Source organism: Anomalospiza imberbis, chromosome 11, assembly GCF_031753505.1.
Source record: "Anomalospiza imberbis isolate Cuckoo-Finch-1a 21T00152 chromosome 11, ASM3175350v1, whole genome shotgun sequence".
NCBI classification, from domain to species: domain Eukaryota; kingdom Metazoa; phylum Chordata; class Aves; order Passeriformes; family Viduidae; genus Anomalospiza; species Anomalospiza imberbis.
This window is the reverse complement of record NC_089691.1, coordinates 11,822,262-11,846,343: the sequence shown is the minus strand read 5'-3', so window position 1 is coordinate 11,846,343 and position 24,082 is coordinate 11,822,262. Positions and strand designations below refer to the sequence as shown.

General features: G+C 42.7%; 1 protein-coding gene and 1 long non-coding RNA gene across 5 annotated transcripts in view; one reads left to right on the top strand and one right to left on the bottom strand.

Annotated features, from left to right (window-relative positions):
• The window catches only part of MGLL (monoglyceride lipase), a 102,887-nt gene that overhangs the window by 45,957 nt on the left and 32,848 nt on the right, over nt 1-24,082 (bottom strand). For 2 of the 4 annotated variants that reach the window (XM_068201943.1, XM_068201944.1), the window contains exon 2: nt 15,159-15,297. In XM_068201943.1, the coding sequence (XP_068058044.1) occupies nt 15,159-15,297 (139 nt within the window). Of the gene's footprint in view, nt 1-15,158; nt 15,298-15,887; nt 16,028-16,369; nt 16,502-24,082 lie in introns of those variants that run through there. The other 2 variants (XM_068201946.1, XM_068201945.1) reach the window with 2 other exon arrangements.
• On the top strand, nt 16,528-18,971 carry LOC137480700 (uncharacterized). The gene is made up of 2 exons (XR_011003038.1): nt 16,528-16,663; nt 18,696-18,971. It is a non-coding gene; the product is annotated as an uncharacterized lncRNA (long non-coding RNA).

Here is a 24,082-nt window from a genome sequence, read left to right as displayed (position 1 = left end):
CATTAGGGCTGAACCAAAGAACGGAAGACAAGCTTCCTATGACTGCATATATGAAAAATGCAATCCTTTCCACCCCATTCAACAGCATCCCTCTTCAGAATAATATTTAAGTACTTGCCTTAACCTCAGGAAACTTTCTTCAACACATGAAAGTCAACAGGACTCTCCAAGTACATGAAAGTTAAAAAAGGATTTATAAATGCTGTCCGGAATAAGGACTGACTCAATCACACACAGAAGTGATTTCCTGAATCAAGCCCTCCCAACTTAAGCTAATACCATGTTATTCTATGTTATTCTATGTTAGTGCTTTTTGGTCTTATGGATGTTGTTACCAGAACCAGATCAGCTTTAACAAAGAACAGCTGACTTGCACAGTTTTGAATTCCAGACACTAAATTCCTAAAGTAATTTTTAAAAACAGACTGACAGGAAAGCTCTGAGCCAGCTAAGCTGCCAGAAAAATGACTGGCTTAAGTGCTACATTTTGTTGTGTTGTTTGAGCTGATTTATCAGTTCCTTCGTAGCTAAACAATTAACTTTTATTTACCAAAAACTGGTGACATTTTTGGATAAGCAAGTGGATAGTCACTCACAGATCTTTTAGTGTGTTAAAAATGTTATGTGTGTATTTTGCTTCCAAAGTCTATTATAATGGAAAGTCACTGGAAGGCATTAATTCTTGTTAGCTGGGAGAATGGGCCTCACTATGAGGATTAGCTATCTATCATATTATAAGATTTGTTGAGGTTTAAGTGTCAATCTGATTTTCTACCCTTGGTATTTGCTTAAAGGTTACAAAAAAATCCAACTAATAATTTAGAAGAACATGTAATGAAGAATAAATTTTTTGTTCACTATTGGTGATCTTTTCTGTTTCTGGGGGGTTCTTCAGGCTCTTGCTTTGAGTGTAAGACCCGAAGTTTGGAAGGGGGTTGTCTCTGTGTCTGCTCTTCGAGTCAGTTTTTGTATTCCTTTTTCTGGAGGTGATTTGTGCCCCAAGACAACCCTGAAAAAACTTGGGCCATGTGTAGGGATTACAAAAAGCGATAGCAATCTCACTCATGTTATGCATGCTTGTGACCTACACACTTAGCCATGAGTTCAGCCTAGTGTCTCCAGTTAGACAGGAATATTTATGGAGTCAGGTGTGTCCCTTCATGCCATCCTTCTGCCTCTAGGAAACATCTGAGTTATGTCCCCGTGGGGGTGCAAGGAGTGACTTTTCTCCCAATTCCAATCCATGTTTCAAGGAGGCATTACACCCAAAGGCTTTTTTTGCTCTCTTGCTCAGGTTTTTGCATTCTTAGCCTCTGCCCTACTGCCCCACAGCTTTGCCATGGAGGCCCAGGCTCTGGGGAGCCACCTCTCTCTAGCAGCTCTATCACTATTCTTCCCATTTCAGGGAAAAAAGCAAATCAGGATGTCAATAGCCTGCAGCTGAGTCTCTATCAACCTTCTCTCAAAATCAGAGACCATGCAGCGTTAGCATGGATACCTCACAGAGCTCTGGATCTGGAGGAATTTATCTCTGGGGTTTAACTTTGAAAAACCTTTATGCATGAAAGAACATGTCAGAGGAACCTGCACTGTGCTCACAATTCACAATTTCTGCTTGACTATACAGAGCTTGTGGGGGTTGAGCGTTCTGTACATTTGTTTGATGTGGTTTGATCTAGACTAGTAGAATCAGTAGCTTTATTCCTGTCCAGATCTTAAATTGGCAGTTTAAAAATAAGCCTCTTCAGCAAGCTCTGCTTCCTGCTTTCTTTCCACATTTCCTCATTTCCTCAGGCTTGGAGGTTCCCATGCAAGCCCCTCTGAAGGGGCTGCTGTTAATTTAAGCACCATCTTGCTGTCTTACAACATAGAGATTCAGGGCTCAGTCTTAAAATCTGTGTCTGCTCCAGTAAGCAACTCTCTTGGAACATGTCTCCAAGCCTGGACAAATCACAGCTCCTTACAAGAACAGAGTTAGGAGGACGTTTCAGAACTGCCATGTTCTGAAACCGTTCAGAAGGAGAAACATGGCTAAGTTTTCCAAGCACCTCAGAAAGTGCAGACATCATAAATCAGCAGAGCAGAGACAGAACCGGTTAGTACAAATATATTTCATAACAAAAGGTTCAACAGGATCCAGCTAGAGCCAGCACAAAACAATGTGGAGAAATAGTTTAAGCTGATTTATTGTAGTTTTTCAAAAAGCAAGCCGTCACTGAGAATAACTCATGAGCGGTCTAATACAGGGAGAAGAGAGGAAGGAAATTTCAGGTGGGGGTGGGAGAGAAAGAATTATTAGGTCCTTGCAACTGCATAGCTCTGGGTAAATCTCTGCAATGTTAACATTTAAGATCAGCTGTATTTAGTTTCAAGGAGGCTTTGCGGTAATATTTTAGGGGACATGAAGCTGAGATCAGAGGTGAAATGCCTGGTGTGTAGCTTAAAATTCATGGGTTGGCTCTTCCCACCCCTTTCTTGGATAAAACTGAGGAGGAGGGATTCTAGGGTTACATGGACTGCCCTGGGGAGACACTCCTCCACTTTGATATCAGAGATGGGATATGCCTTGGCAGAACTGGCTGCCAGACCTGCTGCTCTGAACCTGCAAGACAGACAAGATCCCTGGAGACCTGGGCAATCCAGGGTTGGATCTGAGCTTTCCTGTGGCTGCTGCCCTTCTACAGAGCACAGGAAGCCTCGAAGGAAAGATTAGGACTTCTGCTTCCAGCAAGAAAAGGGGTAGGCATTGCCACACACACAGGATCAAGGAAGGGATGATGTGGAGGGACAGAAGTGCCCCAGGACCTGACTGGCAGGAATGCTGGAACTGGACATCCCAGTCCTGTGCCTTGCTCTGCTTCAGCCCTTGCTCAGTACAAGGGTTACAAGGGAGATAAAATGGAGGTCATATCTCCCAAGGGGAGCTGCAGGGATAGACACACAAATTAGTCAGTGTCTGTCTAAAAAAACAGTGCAAAAGATTGCTTAAATAGAAGATATCAGCTGCAAAATTCAAGTCAACCTGAAATCAACCCCAAATTTTTTAGATTAGCTTTAGGGTGTGGAGGGAGAATATGGCAACAAACAAAAGAGTTTCTGGCACAGATCCCCTTGGAAATCAGGAAAAATAAAGTACTTCTGGTTAGTTTTATTAAAAATTCATTTTGACTTGGAAGCACAGCCACTGCAGATTGGTGATGGCTGCAGGACCACCACTCTCAATGGAGCACCAACAGACAGGGAGTAAGAGCAAGAACAGTTTTCACAGACTCTCCCTCCTCTTCACTTGCACTGAATGTTTAATGATTTCCAAAGGGACAAAAATGACTGTTTAGCCAGTCGTGTAGCAGTTTTTTCCTGAAATCAAAATGCAGACACTGCCTAGTGAGCCAAAGCCTTGGAAAGAGAAAGGCCTGTGTAGTGAGATGGACTGTCCTTTCCAAGCATGAGAAAGCTGCAGTTGAAGGGCAAGAAGCTTCTTCTGCACTGTCACAATCGCTGAAACTCAGCATTACTCACTAGTTCAGTACTGCACCTGCTCTCTGAACAAAAATAGGTTTTTTTTTATATAAAAGTATGTCTCTGTTTCAAAGTAGCTGTGCAAAATCAGTTCCTTTTTACTGAACTCCCTTGAAGTCTTGGCATATTCAGAGCATTGGAACCTGTTCCAGTGACAGGTCATTATTGCTGCTGTAAGTTCATAGCCTGAAATCCAACTCAACCCTAAAAGAAGAGAAGCTTCCTAGAAAGGAACAAGGTGTATTTCATTAAGGGATGAGCTCAAGCCATGCAAGAATGCTCCTTACACGGCATCCCAGCCACATTTTTACAAGTTAATCTCACTTTTGGCATAGCACAGAAGATGGAAATAGACAGCAGAATTCAGTTATTGAGGTGAGGAGTTTTAGATATGCTTCTGTAGCTTCCAAATTATGGAAATTATTTTATTTAGTAAAGCCATCCCCCTGGTTAGATCCACACAAGTACATGGTAATGTTTAAGTCCTTAGGAACATGCTGCTTGCTTAGTTATTTTCAAATATTTAAGAAGGGCTTGTGGTTTGGAACAAATAAGTGCTCCAGAGAGTACCACATCTAAATGTTAAGTGGCACCTGCTGAAGATCTGTAACACGAGTCTGCAGGCTTCTTCTGACCTCAATCCTTTTGCAAGGTATTTTTCATGCAGGACATGACTCGTAGTCTGAACCCAGGTGCACCAGAAGTGCTTCGTAGTGAATCCCCCCCCATATCAATGGTTCTTGAAAATGGGCTTTTCCATGGCTCAGACTCTAGCCATGACTGATCACCTCCAGTCTCAAGCTGCTATTTCAGGGAGTGGATGGTACAGACAACTCGTGACAACTCAGCAGTACTGAAAAAGCTGTTTCAGGAAGAATTCAGCTCAGCACCCCAGCACCTGTGCAGGGAAGAGGCTGAAAAGCACACACCTGGCACAAGTGGGTCAGAATGCTTCTGAGCTATTCCTGCATGACTGAAGTACTTTGATCAGGCATTTGGGGCTTATGTGGGCAAACCTTCACTAGCTTGGAATCACAGAATGGTTTGGGTTGAAAGGGACCTTAAAGATCACCTAGTTCCAACCCTCCTGTCATGGTCAGGGACACCTTCCAGGAAGAGAGCTGTGAATAAAGAAGGAGCAAGAAAGGAGATGACATTTTACCTGTTCTGTGAAGTCAAGATACTATGTTATTATAACTTTTTAATAAAGTTGCACTGACAGTGCAATTCCTAGTTGTATGGCAATGTTTTAAAGAAAGACTTCAATTACACCCAATAATACTGTTTGTGGCCAGGCAATTCCACTCCTAATGTGGAACTCCTGATTACTTCCTGCACTGAGCCAATTGCCCATCCTCACTTTTACCTTCCTGATCCAATTTTGTCAGCAGTTCTCTGTGTTGGCAGAGATCTTAATTGGTTTTCCTTAACTAACTGACAAACTCGTTGTAAGTTCAGATGTCAGAGGTAGCATGGGTCTCTAAATTGCCAAGTTTTTCCACATGATTTTCCAAAATCTAGGGTGGAATTATCCCATAAACTTAGAGACAGAAACTCAAGGATTTATTTCTTAATCATAAAGGGCTTATGTATATCTTAACATATTTTGAGATTAAACACATTAATTTCCAATGAAATCTTGGCACATCCCAGTGCTGCACTTCAGCCTTGCCCAGCTATGAGAGGAATCTTTGCAGCAAGAGGCTTTACAGGCTCTGTCAAAATCAATATCAGCAGCTACTCCTCTGGGAAATTAGGAATGTCACAGGCAAAGTGTTTGCCAAGGCTTTCAGCATGTTCCATTTAATTTACTATTCCATGTTTACTGTAGACCTGAGGTAGGAAGGAAAGTTGAATGCAAGCAGTTAAACATGAGACATGGAACGCTGCTAAAACAATGATCACTGCAACAGGAGCTTTAAAGACTGAAATGTTTATTCATGTTTTGGACCAAAGTGAATTTTAGTCACAGGTGAAGTGCAATGGTTTGCCCACAGATGACTTAAGAGTTGGATACAGACTTCAGCCTGTGGCTGCCAAATCAATATGTGTTATTTCTTGGCTGCACTGAGCTAATCTGGGTGTCCAAAGGCTTTAGCTACTGCAGGCTTGGTTCCTAAAATGTTATGTCATTTCTAACACAAAAGCAGCTTCACCTCTCACAGTGAGGGCTGCCATGCTAACACAAATAAGGAACATACCTGCCATGAGTTTTAATCACTGCCTTGTTGATTTGCTCTCAAAAAGGCCTGGATGTAATACCTTTAAGCTCCAAAATGTGAACGGGGACCTGTCCAACTTGAGGTGAAACTACTAGAATAAAGATGGGTGGTAACAATAAAAAAAAAGAGTATTTAGTTAGATGAGTCCTTGGCTGCAATCATTTTAGATACAGGCAAAGAAAGCCAAAGGCATGTGGGATGTCTTTTCTGCAGAAAAGCTTAAAATAGAAAAGGAAATCAATACTCATTTACAGTATCTGGCAGTCACTGAACCAAAACATACATGTACACCTACAGCTGAGCAGAAATAACAACATTTATTTAAACCACAAGCTGTTATTCTGCTGCAGGAATGCTGTGTTTCATGTGGAACACTTCATCAGAGACTGTACCACATATTTCTGACCATTTAAAAAAAGCCTCAACAATATCCAGAGCAAATACTTTCAATACCACTCCTATTAACCCCACCAGCCAGGCCAGCTTCTACTGCTTCAATTCCTGGCAAAGAAAGAGTGAGAGCTGGTGTGGAGGAGAATGTGCCCAGCAGGAAGCAAACCTCTGATGGGCAGAACCCTTAAATAATGCTTCAAAACACAAATGTGAACCTGTGTGTAAGAACGAGGCAATGTTTCCACTATGCAAAATTACAGGCTTCAAAGGAAGGAATAGAGTTTAACAAATCAGCATTCCCCCAACACCGAAAGTGAAATGAAATGTAAACAAAGTGAATCTGCTGATTGCTTGTTTTTTTCCATTCCCCAGCTCTGAGAAATGTGACCAGTAAATAAACAGGATAAATAATAACAGCAGCTGGCTTTTGTACAACACTCCTCGTACAGAAAACCCAAAATGCTTTACAAATGGTGCAAGCAGGCCGCTTGCAGAGGTCACGCAAGGCAGAGATGAGTGGCACCTCAAGAGATTCTCTGATCCCTTACCCCACCCCAAGCAAGGATCAGCCCTTCTTCCCACTGCCACATAAACTGAAGCACAGAGGTAAAAAGCCTTTCCTGTGGCAACACAGCATGCCAGAGGCAAGGATGGACACAGTGTCAGTAAAACCCTGGCTCTAAGCAGCCAGCAGGAGCTCAGCAGCAGAGATAAAGTATCACCATGGGCTCCCTGTGCTACATGGAAGGGGCCACAGTGAACCTGGAAAGAACAAAGTCAATAAAAAAAAAATCTGTCCTAATGAATTTGTGGGTATCTAATAATGTCAGAGACATGCTCTGTGCATTTTCAGGACAACCTGGGTTGAGATGCTCCACATCCCTTGTTTGGGGAGGGACAGAGGATGACTGAATGCTGATTGCTTGAATGTCTTTTTAATAACATGAGATTATGAATGCTGCTCAGAATACAGATTTTAATGCTCCAAATATTGTAGACTAGCTCTCACATAAAATTGAAAAAAATGAAGAAAAAGCTTAACCATTAAAGTCAGCTAGATGTTATCTTACAGAAATTTAATTACTTACTGCTTCCTTGTCACTCCTAATGCTTTTCACCCAGTAAATTAAACCATTGCAGATTTCTGGAATTGACAGTTGAATTTGAAAGCCCACTGAGATAGTTTTGAAAATAAAAGTTTAAAGTATGTTGGAAAATCATAAAAATAATCATAAAAATAATCATAAATACCATTGTCTGTTGGTAAACCAACTAACCCGCTGATATCTACAGCAAATTAAACAAAATTCTGTTCTAAAGAAAGGCCAGTGATTTAGGTCTTATTCCCTCACTCTGCAAGCTTCAAGCTTGAGCAAGGAAGAAAGAAAACATACAGAGCAAGACATTTATCACAGGTAAGAGAGACATCTGAAAAAGATCAACAGTCTTTCTTGCATACCGAATCTATAGCAGTTTGTACATTTTCTCTTTACCTATCTGTACACAACACCAGAGCAAACAATTACTGCCCTGTTACTGCTGAATGTTTGGCTTTAGCCCAGCTGTCATTATTTTGTCCCCCTTTTTTCCCTGTTCTTTCTTTTCAACAATTGCCACTGAGACAATTAACTTGTAGCAGAGCAGCAGAGAACAACTAATTCATCGCTTAGGAGATTTTATTTAAAATCTCTCTCCAAACATCAAGCATTCTTCAACCACCAGCTGCTCAAGGAATAACTTACTTTCTCTGGCAAATTTCATCTAGACACTCCAGCCCCAATTTGTATCACTTGACTGGATGACTACACGCAATTGTAGACAAGGAAACAAAAGTATGGATAAATTGTAAATCTGATTCTGTGAATCACTGGTCATTGTGTCTAATGACTGTCTTGACTATGTTTTGCCTGTTCTCTGCTGCTCTTCATTGCCTCTTTCTTTCTTTTTTTTTTTTTTTTAATCTAAATTCTAGGTCTTTCAAGTTGCCTTTGCCACCACTCAGTATGGGAGGATTCAGATGCTTCCATCATCAAGTGAGTGCCTGCCAAACAGAAACAAAGATAGTTCCTGGCTGGAGAGCCAGTGTCTCACACACAAGGGAGGACTCCTTCATGCCAGTGGAAGTACTCAAGGTTCTGGGACATTGAAAACTGCTACAAAAAGAGTGAATCCCTTCAGACACAAACATATTGCATCTGCCTAAGAGGAACAAACACATTCCCAAGCAGAGAAAGACCAAGACCAAGATCTACCCCTTCTCCTGCTGTTGGGGATATCCCATAGGAGCATGCTTGGAGGCAGGTAATCTGACTGCAGTGCTGTGGCCACCAGGACAGCTTCCACCAGCTGCTCTCTTCCTGGCTCCAAGGCCAGACCTTGGTACCACTGTCTGGCAGTGAGTCTGGTCAGCTTGGGTGCCTTCCTGCCACCACCCACTGACTCCCCCACGTCTGGTTGCTTTAGATGTTTGTGGTTTGGACTAGTCCAAGGTTGGTATTTGGGATTGCTGAACCAGTATTTTTCTTTCAGTTAACATAAGTGAAACTGTATTGGTCTGCAAGAGGAAACCCTAGAGGAGATATAATTTTAATGATGTCTAAAAACTTTACTTATCCTGATGTTTGCTCATTTCCTTCTTTCCTGTTGTGGATAATAAGTCATACTGACACAGCGTCAGAATGTCTGTGCTGTGAGTACAGGACAGGGATGGCTGGGTGTAGTTAAGGATATAACTGGGGTGGGATGAGGTAAGGGACCTGCCTAAGCATATCTTTAGGAATCTCATGGGCAAGATGCAACACTATCTCCTTGGATACCTGGAAAAATCAGCCATTTGCTATCAGGGTTGTGTCACATCTCTTGCATAAGGGACAATAGGAGGTTTCAAACACTGGTGGCTTCCACTGAAGTGGGAACACATTAGGGCAATGACACGCCTGAAACGAGGGAAGGCAGCTCAGCCAAATATGTCTGCAGGGACAGCTCTTACAACAATGCGATTTCCCTGGAAGAACAAAGAGGTCAGATGTTCACCCTGACTTTAAAAAGGACAAAGTCACAGCAGTCTGAAGGGAACTCACAAGGCCAACTCCTCTGCCATAGACATCTAGAAAAAAAATAGCCTCTTCCAGCCAGAACAGCTGTACAGCCAGTTCTTGTAGAGGTATTCACAGTGATCCAAAAGTGCTGCTGTGTGTTCCCAAGGGATGTTCCAAGAGTTCTAGAGAAATTGAAACAAGGAACTGTGTGCAGCTTTTTTATTATTTTCACTAAAGCCATATATTCCTTATAGCAGTGAAGTAAAGAACTCTTGCATCTGGAACCCGGGTATGATCACTGGGTTGTCTGCTTCAGCTATTGTGTCACTACCAACAAATAGCTGGTTCAGAGCATTCCCAGTTTGATGAGATGAAGAAGAGGTCAGTGGAGGGTGTGCCCAGGATAAAGATTTCTAAATGCTGAGTGACCAACTTGGGCATCCATCAGAGTCATGACACAAAGCCAGTACTGATCATGACACTTGTATTCCAATTAAAAGCAAATGAACTGTTTGTTTTACAGAAGCCAGGTTTGTTTATCCTTCAGTCTCTGGCAGAATAATGAGCAAAAAGATTATGTTTACAACACTATCTTCAGACCATTTTTCTTTTTTTCTCCTATTTCTACCTCTGCTTCTTATATTCACCATACTGGACAGCATTGTTTCCAATTCATCAGGTGGCACACAGAACTAATACTGATTTTGCTTTTTTTTACTGCTCTCAGGATCAGGATGAAATATTACTGCTTTGAGACTCACAACAGGGAACTCCAGAAGTCACCTTATTCCCAGAGACTGATGTCACGAAGTTGTACACCTGTGCTCAGAAGCAGATCCTAACAGGGCAATGAGCAAAAGGGACAGTTTAATTACAATTACTATTCCATTTGCTATTCACCTTTTCCCTTGGTTTCTATGGAATACAAGGCAGATTTGCTTGTGTTGGACATTCCTGTGGAGATTGAAAAAAATTATGATACTGAGGAAGCCTGTTGGAATTATCTGCAGTGAGAACCAAAGCTGCTCCCCTGTCTGTCAGAGTCCCTCTCACACAAAGCTGGTTTGCTAATTTGCCCATCCTCTGGAACCACGTAAGGAATCATAAAAGGATGCCCCCATTCACAGTGAATGAGACAGTCACGTGGAGCAAAGATAACAGAGGCATTAAAGGAGCACATACACAGCTGATGAGAAGAAGGGATGCTTTAGAAACTCAGGCAGTAGCAATACAGCAAGCAAAGCCTGGAATGTTGATTTGACAATGATCATTGTCATTTCCCTTTGCAGTGTGTGCAATGGGATCAGAAAAACAAGAGGGAGCTGAATTCATCCTACAGCAAACTGTGCTGACATAAGTCACTTTGCATCCTACAGATTTGGCTTTAATTTGGAGTTGACCTCATTAGTACAAACAAAGTGTTCTTCAAGAATGATGATGAATTAGAAACTGCTTTGAGTATTTCTAGAGACTAACACAATACACTATCATTAAAGACATTATAATCAGTGACTTGATTTTTTTTGCTTTGACTTCACTTTGCCGTATTTATTTATTTATTCATTCACTTTGGAAAGGTCTGAAAGTCAAATTCAATTTTGTCATTTGCTCATGCTGGGAGCTGCACTGTTCTTCTGGAAATGGCATGGAAGTGCTGGTAATGAGATGCCAAAGCCATCAAGCAATATTTACAATTTAAGGGCCAGTTCAAATATAAAAGCAGTTTGTATTTCTGCACCACAGGCACATCTGCAAAATCTTTGGGGAACTGAGAAATCTGTGTTCTCCTTATTGGCTTGGCCTTTCATTACTAACAAGTCAGAAAGAATGGCAGGCGTTCTTCAAAGAGTAAAAGAAATGTAAAAAGTAAATAGAGAAGCGGGTGCCTTTTGTTTGTTTAATTTTGTATTTTTAAACACGTCTCAGGTGTAGAACTGAAAGAACTCTTAGAAAGGCACTGTTTACTCAGACAATTGCAACTCTGTTTACTTAAACTGTGGTCACGATGTCTGAAGTTGAGCCAACCCATTCCCGTGTAAGTGAACAATGGCCCAGGAATGCCTCTGTGACCCACAGGCAGAGAACCACAGTGGATGCTGGCAACCCTCTAGAAGTCCACCTAGAGACCACTCTGTGAGACACTCAAGCACCATGCGAACTAGCCAGGTAATGGTTTCTCTTTGGTGACTGAGGAAGCTCACATTCACAGATGTCTGGAAATCACATTTTCAAGTGCATCCTCTAGCTTCAAGTGTCTCAGGTGTCCAGCTTAAAGTGGATCTACCAGATAGATCTACCAGGAGAGACTTGGGCATCACTCTATCTGAAGCCAGTGGCAGCTGCAGCTATGAGCACCTTTGAAATAATTACTCTGAGTCAATAAATCTCACAGGATTTACTTGAGGTCAAGAAGAGGGGCTAAAAGTGCCCCAGAAAAAAGTGCCCCAGAAAAAGTGTTTACCTAGGTAGTGACAAGAATGGAGGAAGCATCTAGAAAAGGCTACAGGGATACAGACCACAGAGGAAGAAGGTCACCTCTGAAGTTCCCCAGGCCCTTTAGGGGCCTCAAAGGAAATGTCTTGACTTCTCCTCCCAACTTTCCTTCCCCTTCCTCATCAGCATCTATTCTTAGCAGCTTTGTCTGAGAGCTGGGAATAGAACTTGGTTTCTTAATTCCTCACCTCCTGTTACCTCATATTTTGTCTCAGAGTGCTCAGGGTGGTGACAGAGATTTAAGCCTTGCATGGAGCTGTTTATGTTTACACAGTGACTGCTTTCCCATTAAGTAGGGTTTATTTGGCTACTGGGACATGCTATAGGTATGAGATCAGTCCTGTTTGGTTCTAATGATTTAATTCCCACAAACAACATTACAAAGTCCTGAAAGTGCCATGCCTTGCCCAGATCCTAAGGGTTGCATTCAGCAGTGAGCACTTGGTGCCAAAGAGTTACCCATTTTCATGATTCAAGTTCTGTTGTTGGCACAAAACATGAAAATGACAGCAGAACATACTGCTTTTTCTTCCCTGCTGCATTCAGCAGGACCACTTAATTACACTTTAAGATGGAACTGGCTCAAAAGTTGGGCAGCCTGCAGGGCTGCTGGCCAGGGAAGCTGCACCTGCACTGCTGCCAGCAGGCAGCCAGAGAAGACGACACCCAGGCCCCAGCTCTGCTGTTGGGAGTGACTTCCCACGCCAAAAACAAGTGGAAAACACTGCCTTTCTTCTTCCTTAGTCCCATTACTCCTTACTCCATCTACCCCATCTAATCATTATGACATCTGAGTGCCTTTGTGTGTCAGCTTCCTGTGAAGTAATCACCTAAATCCCTCTCTGAAACAAAGCAGACCCTGCTGAGGAACTCACAATAGGTGCCTTTCACTGGCAGGACAACCTTGGCCTCAGTGGCACTTATAACAAAGCTTCCATATGTGCACCAGTATGGGCTGATCAGTCAGATCAACACCACACAGAATCAGAGCCTGGGTATTTGTGAGCATGAAGCAATAATACCTCACAAAATTTCTCCATCTTCCTGAGAAAATAGTTTCTGGTGGGGATTTTTAGTTGTTTTTTTTTTTCTTAAATATGCTATAACACATTAATCTGCCACAGACTTTTATCCACATTTATGAGTCTGTTCAAGGAGATAAAAAAGAAGCTCCAGCTCCAAGGGGTGATGTCTGTCAGTCATCCCCACTTTCAGAGACTGCCTGGCCATTGTCTGCTCTTCAAGCCCAGGCTAGGGCTACCTTTTAATATTTCCTTTGGCAGACATCCTGGGTTTCCCCCTCCCTGGGGGAGGGATCAAGGGCAATAAGTTCTATTCTAATAGAAGACAAGTCAATGATAATCTTTGGGCATCTGCAGTGAAGAGGTATTTCTACAGCTCTAGCTGTGATTAGGCACATAATGGATCAATGAAAGATCCCACCGTTTGACGGTTATAGCATCATTCATTAGTGTTAAGATTTGAACCTGAATCAACAATTGAGTTAGAAGATTGAAAGAATTGCTTTCAGTATTTGAAATAAATTGTAACAGGCCTGTAAAAGTCCCCTGAGGTGTCTCTCTTTCTCTGCCTATACATATATAGAGAGAGATCCATTTTGCTGAACACTTAAAATTAGATGAAAGTTGCTGAGCTTCTACATAGGAAGAAGAAAAAGCTGAGCTTCTTATGTAAAGTGAAAGGGGGCAAAATAATGTATTTTTGGTTTGCCTATCAAAGCACTTCAAGAGCAGTCTTGATCACAGGATCCAGGCACTGACTTGTTACTCAGTCACTTACCATCTCTCATATATAACAATTCATGAAGAGCTAGTAATAAACAATACGCCCCCTCCTTATACACAAACATGCAAACACACACACAGGAGGTCCTTGTAAATGAGCAACACTGATCCCATCCACTTTTTCTTGTCATAAAACTAGGACAAGTTCATTTTTAATTAACTGCTTGGTGCAGAGACAGCTAAAAAAAATTAACTACCCAGAGGACTTAGACACCAAATTTTCACTCTCAGCTCCTTATCATTTCTGGAACAAAGACCCATCCACCCACTACTAATTTGGTAAGAAATTAAATGTGATAAAAAAAGCAGTTCCACAACTGGGTGATGAATGTTATGGGTAGTTAATGATTAATTACCATTATAATACAAAACAGCCTGGTTTCACTGTAGAACCTTGATTTCATAGCATTATTTTTCCATAAAGGCAATCTTCAAGTTGGTGCAAAGACTATGTAATGCATCAGTGCCAGAAACCTTCCTCCTTGTTTCTGAAAGGCAGTGAGTAGAAGCAACTATAAAATGCTCTGTAGCCCAGGAAATCTTGAACCAGACCTCTGTCCTGCAGCCCAGCCTGGGCAATGGAGCTATGGTGGAGTGGCTGCACTGTCATGCCCTCTGAGGCCAGTATATTTTGGTGCTTGCCCACCCTCTATATGACCTGAGTGCTAACCCAGCCCTATGTTATTCCCATTCTCCCTTAGTTTTGTCGGCATAAACCCCAAGGCCAGCTAACTTGGACCTGTATCCCTCTCTCAGAGCAGTTGCCAGGCTGGTTTGGGCAGAGGATGGTGTCTAACCTGTTGAGTCGTCAGGATAAAGTTGAACTCCCTACTACAGATTGAACAACTTCTTCCTGTGACTGTTTTCTAGCTATATAAAATCAGTTCTTCCTGTTGGCTTGCAGAAAAAGAAAACAATTAAGCAATAACCAGATTTTTATAAAGTAGGTACCCACATAACTAGTGGCAGCACAAATACATGCCAAGCCAGCAGATACTGGAAGAAGAAAGATCATAACTACGGGAGCCACATCACATCATAATTAGCACAGAAAGCTATTAAAGAGATTATTTAAATTATGACAAAAATATTAGAAAAAAAATCTCCATCTCATTCTTTGTGTTTATCACACAGGTCAGTTTTGAAATTGCAATTGCCAGTGAGAAAGCTCCCTGAATCATTTACTAAGTATAAATAAAATAATTTAAAACCAGTCAAAAAGCAATGCAGTCAAACATTCTGCCTGTTGCCCCACTATTACTATTGAAACTGAACTCAGATGCTGATGTTAAGTTTGTTGACACTGAGAAAATCAGGAGTGAACATTCCAAAGCCTGTGTCCATGTCCTCCCTGACTGCCTGTGCTATTAGTCTGGGGATAGCTGTTTACTGCTGATAGGCATCAGCCACCTGCCAGAGCCACTTGGTAGAATATTGAGCTGCCAACCAAGCCAGCTGTGCATGGAATGACAGTAGTTCCACTTTTATATCTGCAAGGCTGACTCGAGCAAGTTAAGGTTTGGAGAATGCAATTTTTACAGTAGGGACTTTCTCAGTTGAGAGAAAGCTCTCTTAGGGGCTCTATAAAGCTCCATGTACACGGCCCTGTAAATAGCTATAAATAATAATTGCATTAACAGAATCATACCTAGTGATAGTAGAAAGGACATTTGCTTGAAAGTGCTCACCTGGGAGATGCTGCTGGCTTCCAATACCTGCAGAAGAGATACTGCCCATCAGCATTGATGATATGGGGCAGATCCTTGTATGGGATGTTTTGAGGACTCCGCTTTGGCGAACTTTCCTCTGGCATTCTGGAAGAATGACCTGCAAGGTGTTAGAAGAAACAAGACATACTTTAAAACAGGTGAAAACAAGATAAAAGCTGATGGGCTTGGCAGCCACAGACACTCAAAAAAGTCAATCAGTAAGGCAAGTACCACTGATGGGAGGCTGCTCCCAAAACAACAGCCAAAGAGCCCCCAAAATCTCTGCTTTAAAACAGATAGGTAGCAAATGTTTTTGTTCAGAAAAGGCTCACATTTAGAGGTAGAGCATTGGGGGAGGGAAAGAGCAAGAAGAAAGGAAGATCAATCCACCATCAGTACTTCATTTACAGGTTTCTATTCCACACTTCTCCCATCTGAGTTTATTTTGCATCATTTTGTGAAGTGGATCCTAAAGAGAATATTTTAACTGCAATCAAGAGCAAATTATGCAGCAATCGCTACAGATATGAAAAGACAGCTGCATAAAAGATTTATCTCTTGTGGAACATCTCCAAAGAACAGTGGAGGGTACACAGCAGAGGTATCTGCCACCGTGTCATCATTAAAATCTTCTCTGACATCTCAGACAGGAAGGTGGCGGCGGCGGCGGCGGGCAGCGAAACATTTCCAAGAGAATTTGCCACAAACCTGTTTTCATCCTGTGCAAGGGTTTGCATTCTAGTGAGGAGCCGGCATCGCAAGTCAAACGCAAGCAGATGAGGCTTTTTGCATCTCGCTGCGGAGCCGCGTTCACAGCCCGGCAGCCCCGCGGTTCCCGGCGGGCGCTCGGTGGGTTCCTGCCGGCGCTGCGCGGGGCTCGCCCCGGCTCCGCTACCCGGCTCGCTCGCTCTTTGAGGAAAGTCGCTTGGGTAATTCACCACTTCTCGTTCATCACTTTTTTTTTTTTCTTCTCAAACAAATTGCGTGTGCGGGCTGAAGTGGCGGTGGTGGGAGGGGAGGCTGGGAAGGGTTGGGGAGAGGGAGGGCTGGCGGGTGGGAAAGCTGCAGTCCACTTTCCAGAAGCTGCTGCACGTACATCAAAGGCACCTTGAACACATGCAGCTGGAGCAGCTCACAAAGTTCCTGCCGCGGCAGGTTGTTTGCAACTTTACTTCCTTCCTGCCACTTACAGTTCGGAGGCCGCGGCGATGGGGGGAGGCGAGGGAGGGGGAGACCTTTCCTCAAAGCGATCCCCGCTGCGAAGCCATCTCTCGTGTAAGCGCAACTTCCCCAGCTCCGCGCTGCCAGGCGAGGAGCGGGAGAGAGGGGAGGAGGAGGAGGAGGAGGAGGAGAGGGAGGAGGGAGGATCCAAGCACCGACGCGATGCCAGGTCGCCAGCCCCGCACACACATCCTCCTGCCGCGGCCGGGCGCGGCGGCCCCGCGTCCGCCGGCGGAGCCGAAGCGCGGTGGCTCCACCGCACGGTGCGCACGGGCTGCTCCCGGAGACAGGGAAACAGCGGCGGGAGGGTGGGTGGATGGAGGATGCATGGATGCGCGGATGCGTGGATGGATGAAAGAATGGATGGAGGGGCGGGCGGTGCTGCCGCACCCCCGGCTGGGCTGGGCCGGGCTGGGCGGGTAGCGGGGGAGCCCCGCGGTGCCCCCGGGCCGCCTGGCCGCAGGGAGGGCGGAGGCGCGGCCGCCCCCTTCCCGGTGCCCTCCCGCGGGGGCTCCGCACCGGCTCCGCCGCCGCCCCGCTGGGCTGGTGCGGCCGCCGCGGCGGGGGGAGCGGCCGCAGCGCTCCCGCAGCCCCCGGCACCGGGATCTGGGCACAGGAGCGGCCGCTCAGCTGCTGCGGGCTGGGGGACAGCGGAGACACCCCGGGGGCGGGGGCAGCTGCTCGCGCAGAATTTCGGAGAGAGGATATCGTGGAGCCGTGCTGCCTCCTGGGCATCCCGGTCCGAACAGCTCCTTGGGATCCCAACACCAAACTTCGCTGTTTGCGTTTAATGTGCATCTCTTCAGGCTTTGAAGCCATACGGGGGAGATCACTCCGATACTAGTCTAGAGAAGTGCCCAAGCTTTGCAGCCTCATTCAGGGTAAAGGCCATTTATAAACACAGCATATGATTTATACTTACATAAATCATTATATCACTATAGACTATATGCAATACATGTGCTGCTAATTCTGTAATCTGAGATCTATTTGGTGGTATATGATACTTGCTTATAAAAACTGTCACAGCAAGGTTCCCTGAAGTCAAAATAGCTCCCCAGCTTTAAGGGGAGCTATCCCAATACAGAATTTTGTCATTTAATACTGCTAAGTGGTTAGCATTGATTGAGCACAGATTCATGCGTTTTACATTTCATCAGCTCCTTTCATTTTTACATGCCTACATATGCTTAGAGGTCTCAAGCCTTTCTAAGAAGAGGCAGCTATTAACCTTATTTTTGAAGTGAAGCAACATGCTCATCAAGTGTAAATCTGTGAACAAAGGTTGAGGAAAGGAAAGAAATACATGCTAACACTAATAACAATAAATGCAAAGCCTCAGAGATGAACCATATAAAAATAAAAAGGAAATCAAAACCAGATTTTATTTTACTCATCTTACAGTGTCATTTATATTAAATGCCTGGGGGAGGGTGTTAGTTATAAATGGCAAAAGCAAAACTACATGTTCCTCTAACTGCCGTTGTTTGGAAAAAAATGAACAAAACCAACCTTTATGGTTGTTTATAATGAGTGAGATTTAGGTCAGATGGCTCTTAAGCAGAGCCCTGGGAGCTGTACCTGGAGCTGTACCATTTGCTAGGCCAGTTACTATCTAAGTATGAATGGGTGGAATTAAAGAGCTATCACAAGCCAGCTCCCGAGTTGGTAGAAGCAAGGACATATATAATTATTTAAAAGATACAGATCAGATAATAACTGGATTAAGAAGAAAAGAAAGAAGGAAAGAAGCCTCTTCCCCTGCTCAGGGTTTATCTGCCAGGAACACTTTACTGCTTCCCTACAGCCATCCATGAAATCTGATGCCAGGAACAGGCTCCTCTGGTGCTGTGGTGCTGGGAATATCTGAGTTCCCAAGGCCACAGAGGGGTGGAGGGAGTTGAGGAGAAAATCTCATTTTAAACTTCTGGATAAAAATAGCATCTCAAGGAAAACGACCTTTGCTGGGACACAAGGGCGAGATCCTGACTTTGAGAGCCTGCCCTGGTCAGTCCAGATATATGATTCCCTTGATAGCCTGTTAACCTCGGTGTAGCTAAAATTGGAGACAGCATAACTGTGGTGCAGCCTGCCCTCTCTGCAGGCCCAGCTCCTCACCACAGCATGCAATGAAGAACCAACCAACAGCTCCTTCCCTTCTCACCAGCTTCCCTAAGACCCCAGGAATTTGAGGACATTTCTTCCCGTGGGTGATACACACTTCCCCATCTCAATGTTAACAACATGAAAATGAATGAGGAGCAACTGCTAACTTGTTGTCGTATTATTTTGCAGAGTTTAAGCTGTGAATGAGAAGCCACTGAAGAAAACTGGATTGTGTTTGGGGAATTCATGTACCTGATACCCAGACTATACACCAGGCTTCAGCAGAGCAATTACTGCATACTGGCTCCCTGTGAGAAATCAAAGGGATGCCTGAGCATGCAGTATTTATGAGATTGTAACATCTTCTCTTGTCTTGGTAGAGTGAAATACATTTCAGAAATAGAGTTTAGGCTAAATCAACTTCTAATAAAAAACAGATTCACACTTGGTGAATCTTTACAGTAACTCAGCAATTACTCAATCCTTACAGGAAAGGATGTTTGGTTTATTAAAGGCTGAACCCTGCTTAATTAAGTATCTCCACTGACCCCCAAGGTATGTACAGGAAGATAGAGAAAAGGGGTACACTTTCAAATGAAGTAAATTTTAGGGAAAGGATCAATTGCTGGAATGGCAGAGTAAATACATGTCATGAAACTTGATATTACAGTGGGAGGAGAGGAGAGGAGAGAGAGGAGAGGAGAGGAGAGGAGAGGAGAGGAGAGGAGAGGAGAGGAGAGGAGAGGAGAGGAGAGGAGAGGAGAGGAGAGGAGAGGAGAGGAGAGGAGAGGAGAGGAGAGGAGAGGAGAGGAGAGGAGAGGAGAGGAGAGGAGAGGAGAGGAGAGGAGAGGAGAGGAGAGGAGAGGAGAGGAGAGGAGAGGAGAGGAGAGGAGAGGAGAGGAGAGGAGAGGAGAGGAGAGGAGAGAGCACAGCAGGCTGGTGTGTAGCTCTGATAGTAGGGTAAGGGAACAAGGAACAAGGACTTTCTTTGCAGTTAGGCTTTTGTTCCCAAAATGAATTTTTAATGGATCCTATCCTGTTGACATGCAAAGGCAAATAGACTGTATGAGATCCTTCTGCTCTCATGGTGACAGCACCATGTTCCTAAATTTTAAAGCAGTGGTTTTGTTTGAGGAGTAGATTTGACAGGCTCTGTGTGCTAAACCATTTGGGATTCTGCTCACCAGGACCACAAAGTGGACTTTTGCTGACAAGAAGGAGGAAAAAAATATCAGAGGAGGAGGACAGAATAATAAAATATATTAGGAGTATGTGGTTATGGAAGAATCTGCTTCAAAACCAGAAAAATGCTGGAAGTTACAGTAGTCAGGGAGCAGCTGGAGAGAGCAACGGACAGCGCAAGCAATAGAACATGTGGGAAATGATGAGAAATGAAGCATGAAGAGGAAGAATCAAAATCAAGTGAAAATCAAATAAGCCAATGCCACTAAAGCTGTCAGTTTAGAGTAATTAATTTGGATTTACCCTTCTCTTTGGCTGGTTTTTTTAAATTATTATTATTAATCCTTAGACACAGTCCAGTCATTCACCTTTACTTATTTCTATAATCTGCCTTTGCTTTTGTGTTGGTATTCCTGAATAAGACATGTATGGGGATGAGGCAGGAGTGAAGGCTGGGATGAACTGTTCTCACTTGCCTGTAAAATATCTGTTTTAATGTCTTACAGCCAAAAAAGAAGCTTGGTGTCAGGCAAACCAGACTGAAGAAGAAAATACTAGAGGAAAATATTGTATTGATCAGGTTAATCTTAACAATGTCAGGAGGAATTATAAGTAGCTCAAGATTGTTCTGCAAAATTCTACAGCCTCATGGACCTCCTCACAAATTGGTGTGAAATGGAGAAAGGTTGAAGGGTAAACACAGGGAACACATGAGTATCACAGAAATTGTTTGCAGGCTTCCACTGATGTGTTGCCTCTCAGTAATCTCACCTTCCCCAGTCAGTAGGAATAAAATTATTAGTTTAAGCTACAAGTGGTTTAATACCCCTAGATGTAAACTATAGTCAAATAATAAAGTAATTTTACCATGTAAATAAAAATAATTAGTGGTAAAAATAGTCCTAATTTTTTGTAAGTAATAAAAATTTGCAAATCATGCTGTCATGAAAAGTCACAAATTTGTGACTTGTAAGCTGTAGCTGTATGAGTGGAGTGATTAGTATCTTGACTGTGCTCCTTATTTGACAGGGCAAAAAATACACACTTAAAAATACAGTAATTGAATATCAGTTTCAGCCTTTTAAACTGATGTGTAGAAGATTACCTATCCTATGTAGATGCTAATTTGAGAACTGGTTGTTTTTCATTATAGAAGCAATACATACTTTGTTGGGTGGTTCAGTTGGTTTTTTGTTCAGTTTCTTTTTATTAAAAACCCCACTAGATTATTAATACCAGATTCTGAGACATTTTTAGTATGAAAAGGAAGGCATTTTCCAAAGGCAGAAAATTCAAAATGAGAGTGGAAATTCTGCCCTAGAGCTTTTTTCCATAGGAGGGAGGTTGATGGAGTTATTCTAGCAGCTTTTTGGCTTGAGAATAGCTCTGCCTTGGGAATGAATAGGTTTTACAGAGGTCTGGAAGTGCACAGGCTCAGCTGTGGTGTCTCAGCTCAGTTCTGTGGCCAGCACTAGAGGGCACAGCCTCAGCTCTGCTGGACAAGGGCTGCATGTGGGCATTGCAGCCCTACCAAAAAACCCTCAGCTGGGTTGGTCTGGCTTGTTTTTATTCATTCTACCCTTTATCTAGAGGTTTTCTTTAGACATTTGTCCCTTTTTATCTTTGCAATTTCTAAATAAAAGTTTCCTGTGCTGGTATATAATTAGTCCAATCTTCCCTTTGGATTTGTACACATCTCTAGAATGAACGTCAGTGGTTTACCTGAAGGGAAATCCTGCCCTTGTCAATGTGAGCACAGACAGCTTAAAGAATTTTTTACAGAATGGCATTTCCTTGCATATGGCCATAGTAATGTTCATAAAATGTTGGTCACCTTGGCAGAAAAAGGGGTTTGGGGACAGCAAATATAATCAAAAGGAACCTGAAGGAGAAGGTCCAAACCTTTGGATTTTAATATGCATAAAAATCAGAGTAAGATGACACTATGAATTTTCTCTAGCAGGAATTACGGTCTCGATTCTAAGGAGTACCTGACCATTTCTTTTCCCACTTTTATTCCTAAGGTTGACTGCATAATCCACTCTACAAACCCAGCATTATTGCACCAGGGCTAAATGCTACAGCCAAAAGCTAGCACTACCCTGCCATGGTTAGAGTGGTGCTATATTTTGGTAGCTGAACTGGAAGCATTGACTGGAGAAGGGCTGTTATTGTGCTGCCTGCTTTTCTTGCTGCTTTGCAATTGACAAAGCATCATTTATCACGCTTTGCATTCCAATTTTTCTTTGCACGTTTTCCAGCTCATCATAACATAATTATGTTTCTGTTTCCTTCAGCCAGGGGCTGATACTTTCTTTTACTAAGACAACAGCTGCACTGCACAACCTTGATGAATCCCCATAATGGTAAAGAGAGTCTGTGGTGCTTGTTTCTGCCTTGGCAACCCAAATGTTCAAGCTATTTTTTGTGACAAATGCTGTTCTAAAATGCACCCAACCCCGATGCTTTCATAGTATTTCTCAAAATTAGGTTTTATATGGCAAATTAGACTTGAAATATTAAACATTCTGTCTGGTTTGTAATTTTAAAGGCTTCCTTTGTAACATTTCTGTTTATGGTGTTTATAGGTTATAGACTCTGGGATGGAATTTAGAAGGCTGTAGTTACTGATGTGGAATTTGTATTTTGAATGAAATTGACTTTATGTGTGACAATAAGCACAATCTGAAGGTATGTTTTATGTCCCTAAAAAGCATCTTAAGGCAGCTTTCACGGTACAAGTGAATCATTTCCTTGATTACAGCCTCAGTTGCTCCAGCCACATTGTGACATAAAGGTAATTACAGAAACCCCATCTCTGAAGGGCATTAACTGCTAGTGATGGAAAAAGACTCACAGTATTTTTATTATCAGTTGTTGAGATATTTTATTTAACTCTAATGTAGTACTCTGAACTTGATCTTTTAAAGTACTTCAGAAAGGAAGAATGATTTCTGTATTTTACATAGGAGAAACCAGTGCAGAGAAAAGTAGGGCTCAATACTGGAGGCAAGCTGAGGGCAGAATCCATTCTTAATGCTCCTGATTCTGTTTACCCAATTATACCATTACTAACTCCCACCTCACCTCAAGATCTATCCATCAGAGCACTGTGTACAGCGGAAGCAGCAACTTTTTCAGCCACTGAAGACTGCCCAGGTTTGTAAATATATGGGATATTGTGGCCTGAAGAAAACCACAGCCTGGAAAATTGCATTATTCAGGGCAACATTTTCCCTACAGTTTTGGTTTCTATCCTATTGTTCTGGTGTTATTACTCCTGACACCATCATTTGAAGAATGTTTGTGTTTATACATAAAAATTACAATAAATCTGTACATGGAGACAAGAGTTTAACTGCTATGATCAGTTCTATCAGCAATATCTATGTGTTCCATGATCTAAGGATTCTTTGGGACACTTGAGAGCATTTAAGTTTTGTGATGTCTGAGCTCTGTCCAGCACATTGGACACTGATGCAATTGCCTGGAAAACAATTAGATGTTAGGTGTTGATGGCAACTCTCCCTGCCCAGACAGGGCCAAATTCTCTCAATGGTTCTGCTGTTGATAAAAAAAGCAGTGGGCTGCTTGTTTTGGAAAGACAATGAACACATGGCTCATGAGAGGAGCTTGCCCTGTGCTCCTTCTTCCTTATAATCCTGAGGCAAATTCTGGCATATTTCACTCAGATATATTTTAGCTTTTTTGTCATCTATCATCAGTTTCTTTACTCAGTCAACTCATGTGCAATACAAGATGTGCATTCTCTTTCTGATTCATGTACAGTAATTACTTCCTAACATCTGACTAACAGATTTTGTAAGAAAAGTAACTCTTTAAATATTAAGAAAAAAAAATTAATGTATGAAATCTTTGAAATCTCTATTACTGGTGTTTGTGATCCACAGCTGACTGGGTTCATTTCCCAGCCAGGAAGCTGGTTCAGCAAAACAGATGCATTAGTTATTTAACTGGAGGCTGATCCTGCTCTTACTCACACTGATGTAAAGCGGGAATAGTACCAGAGAAAATAAAAAATATCCCTAGTGTGAAATACATGTTACAGAAAAAAATAAAGCATTGTGCTATGGAACAACAAAAGAACTGTAACAGATACTCTGCCATCCTGGTATAGGTGTTAGGCAGGATCTTAATGTCTTACAGAAACCTTACCCCAAAATACACTGCTAGCTCCTAGGAGGGTTCTTTTGCTGTGGTAGCACCAGGTGACCAACAGAACTAAGGCCCAGTTATGCTCAGTGTTGTGCCCTAACACCATGAAATCACAGGTGACCTGTTCTGTACTAAGTACCAGATTCATTACTGTTTGCATCTGGTTCATAATTGTTCCCTCTCAGTTATTTAATTTTTACAGTGTCTGCTACAATTAC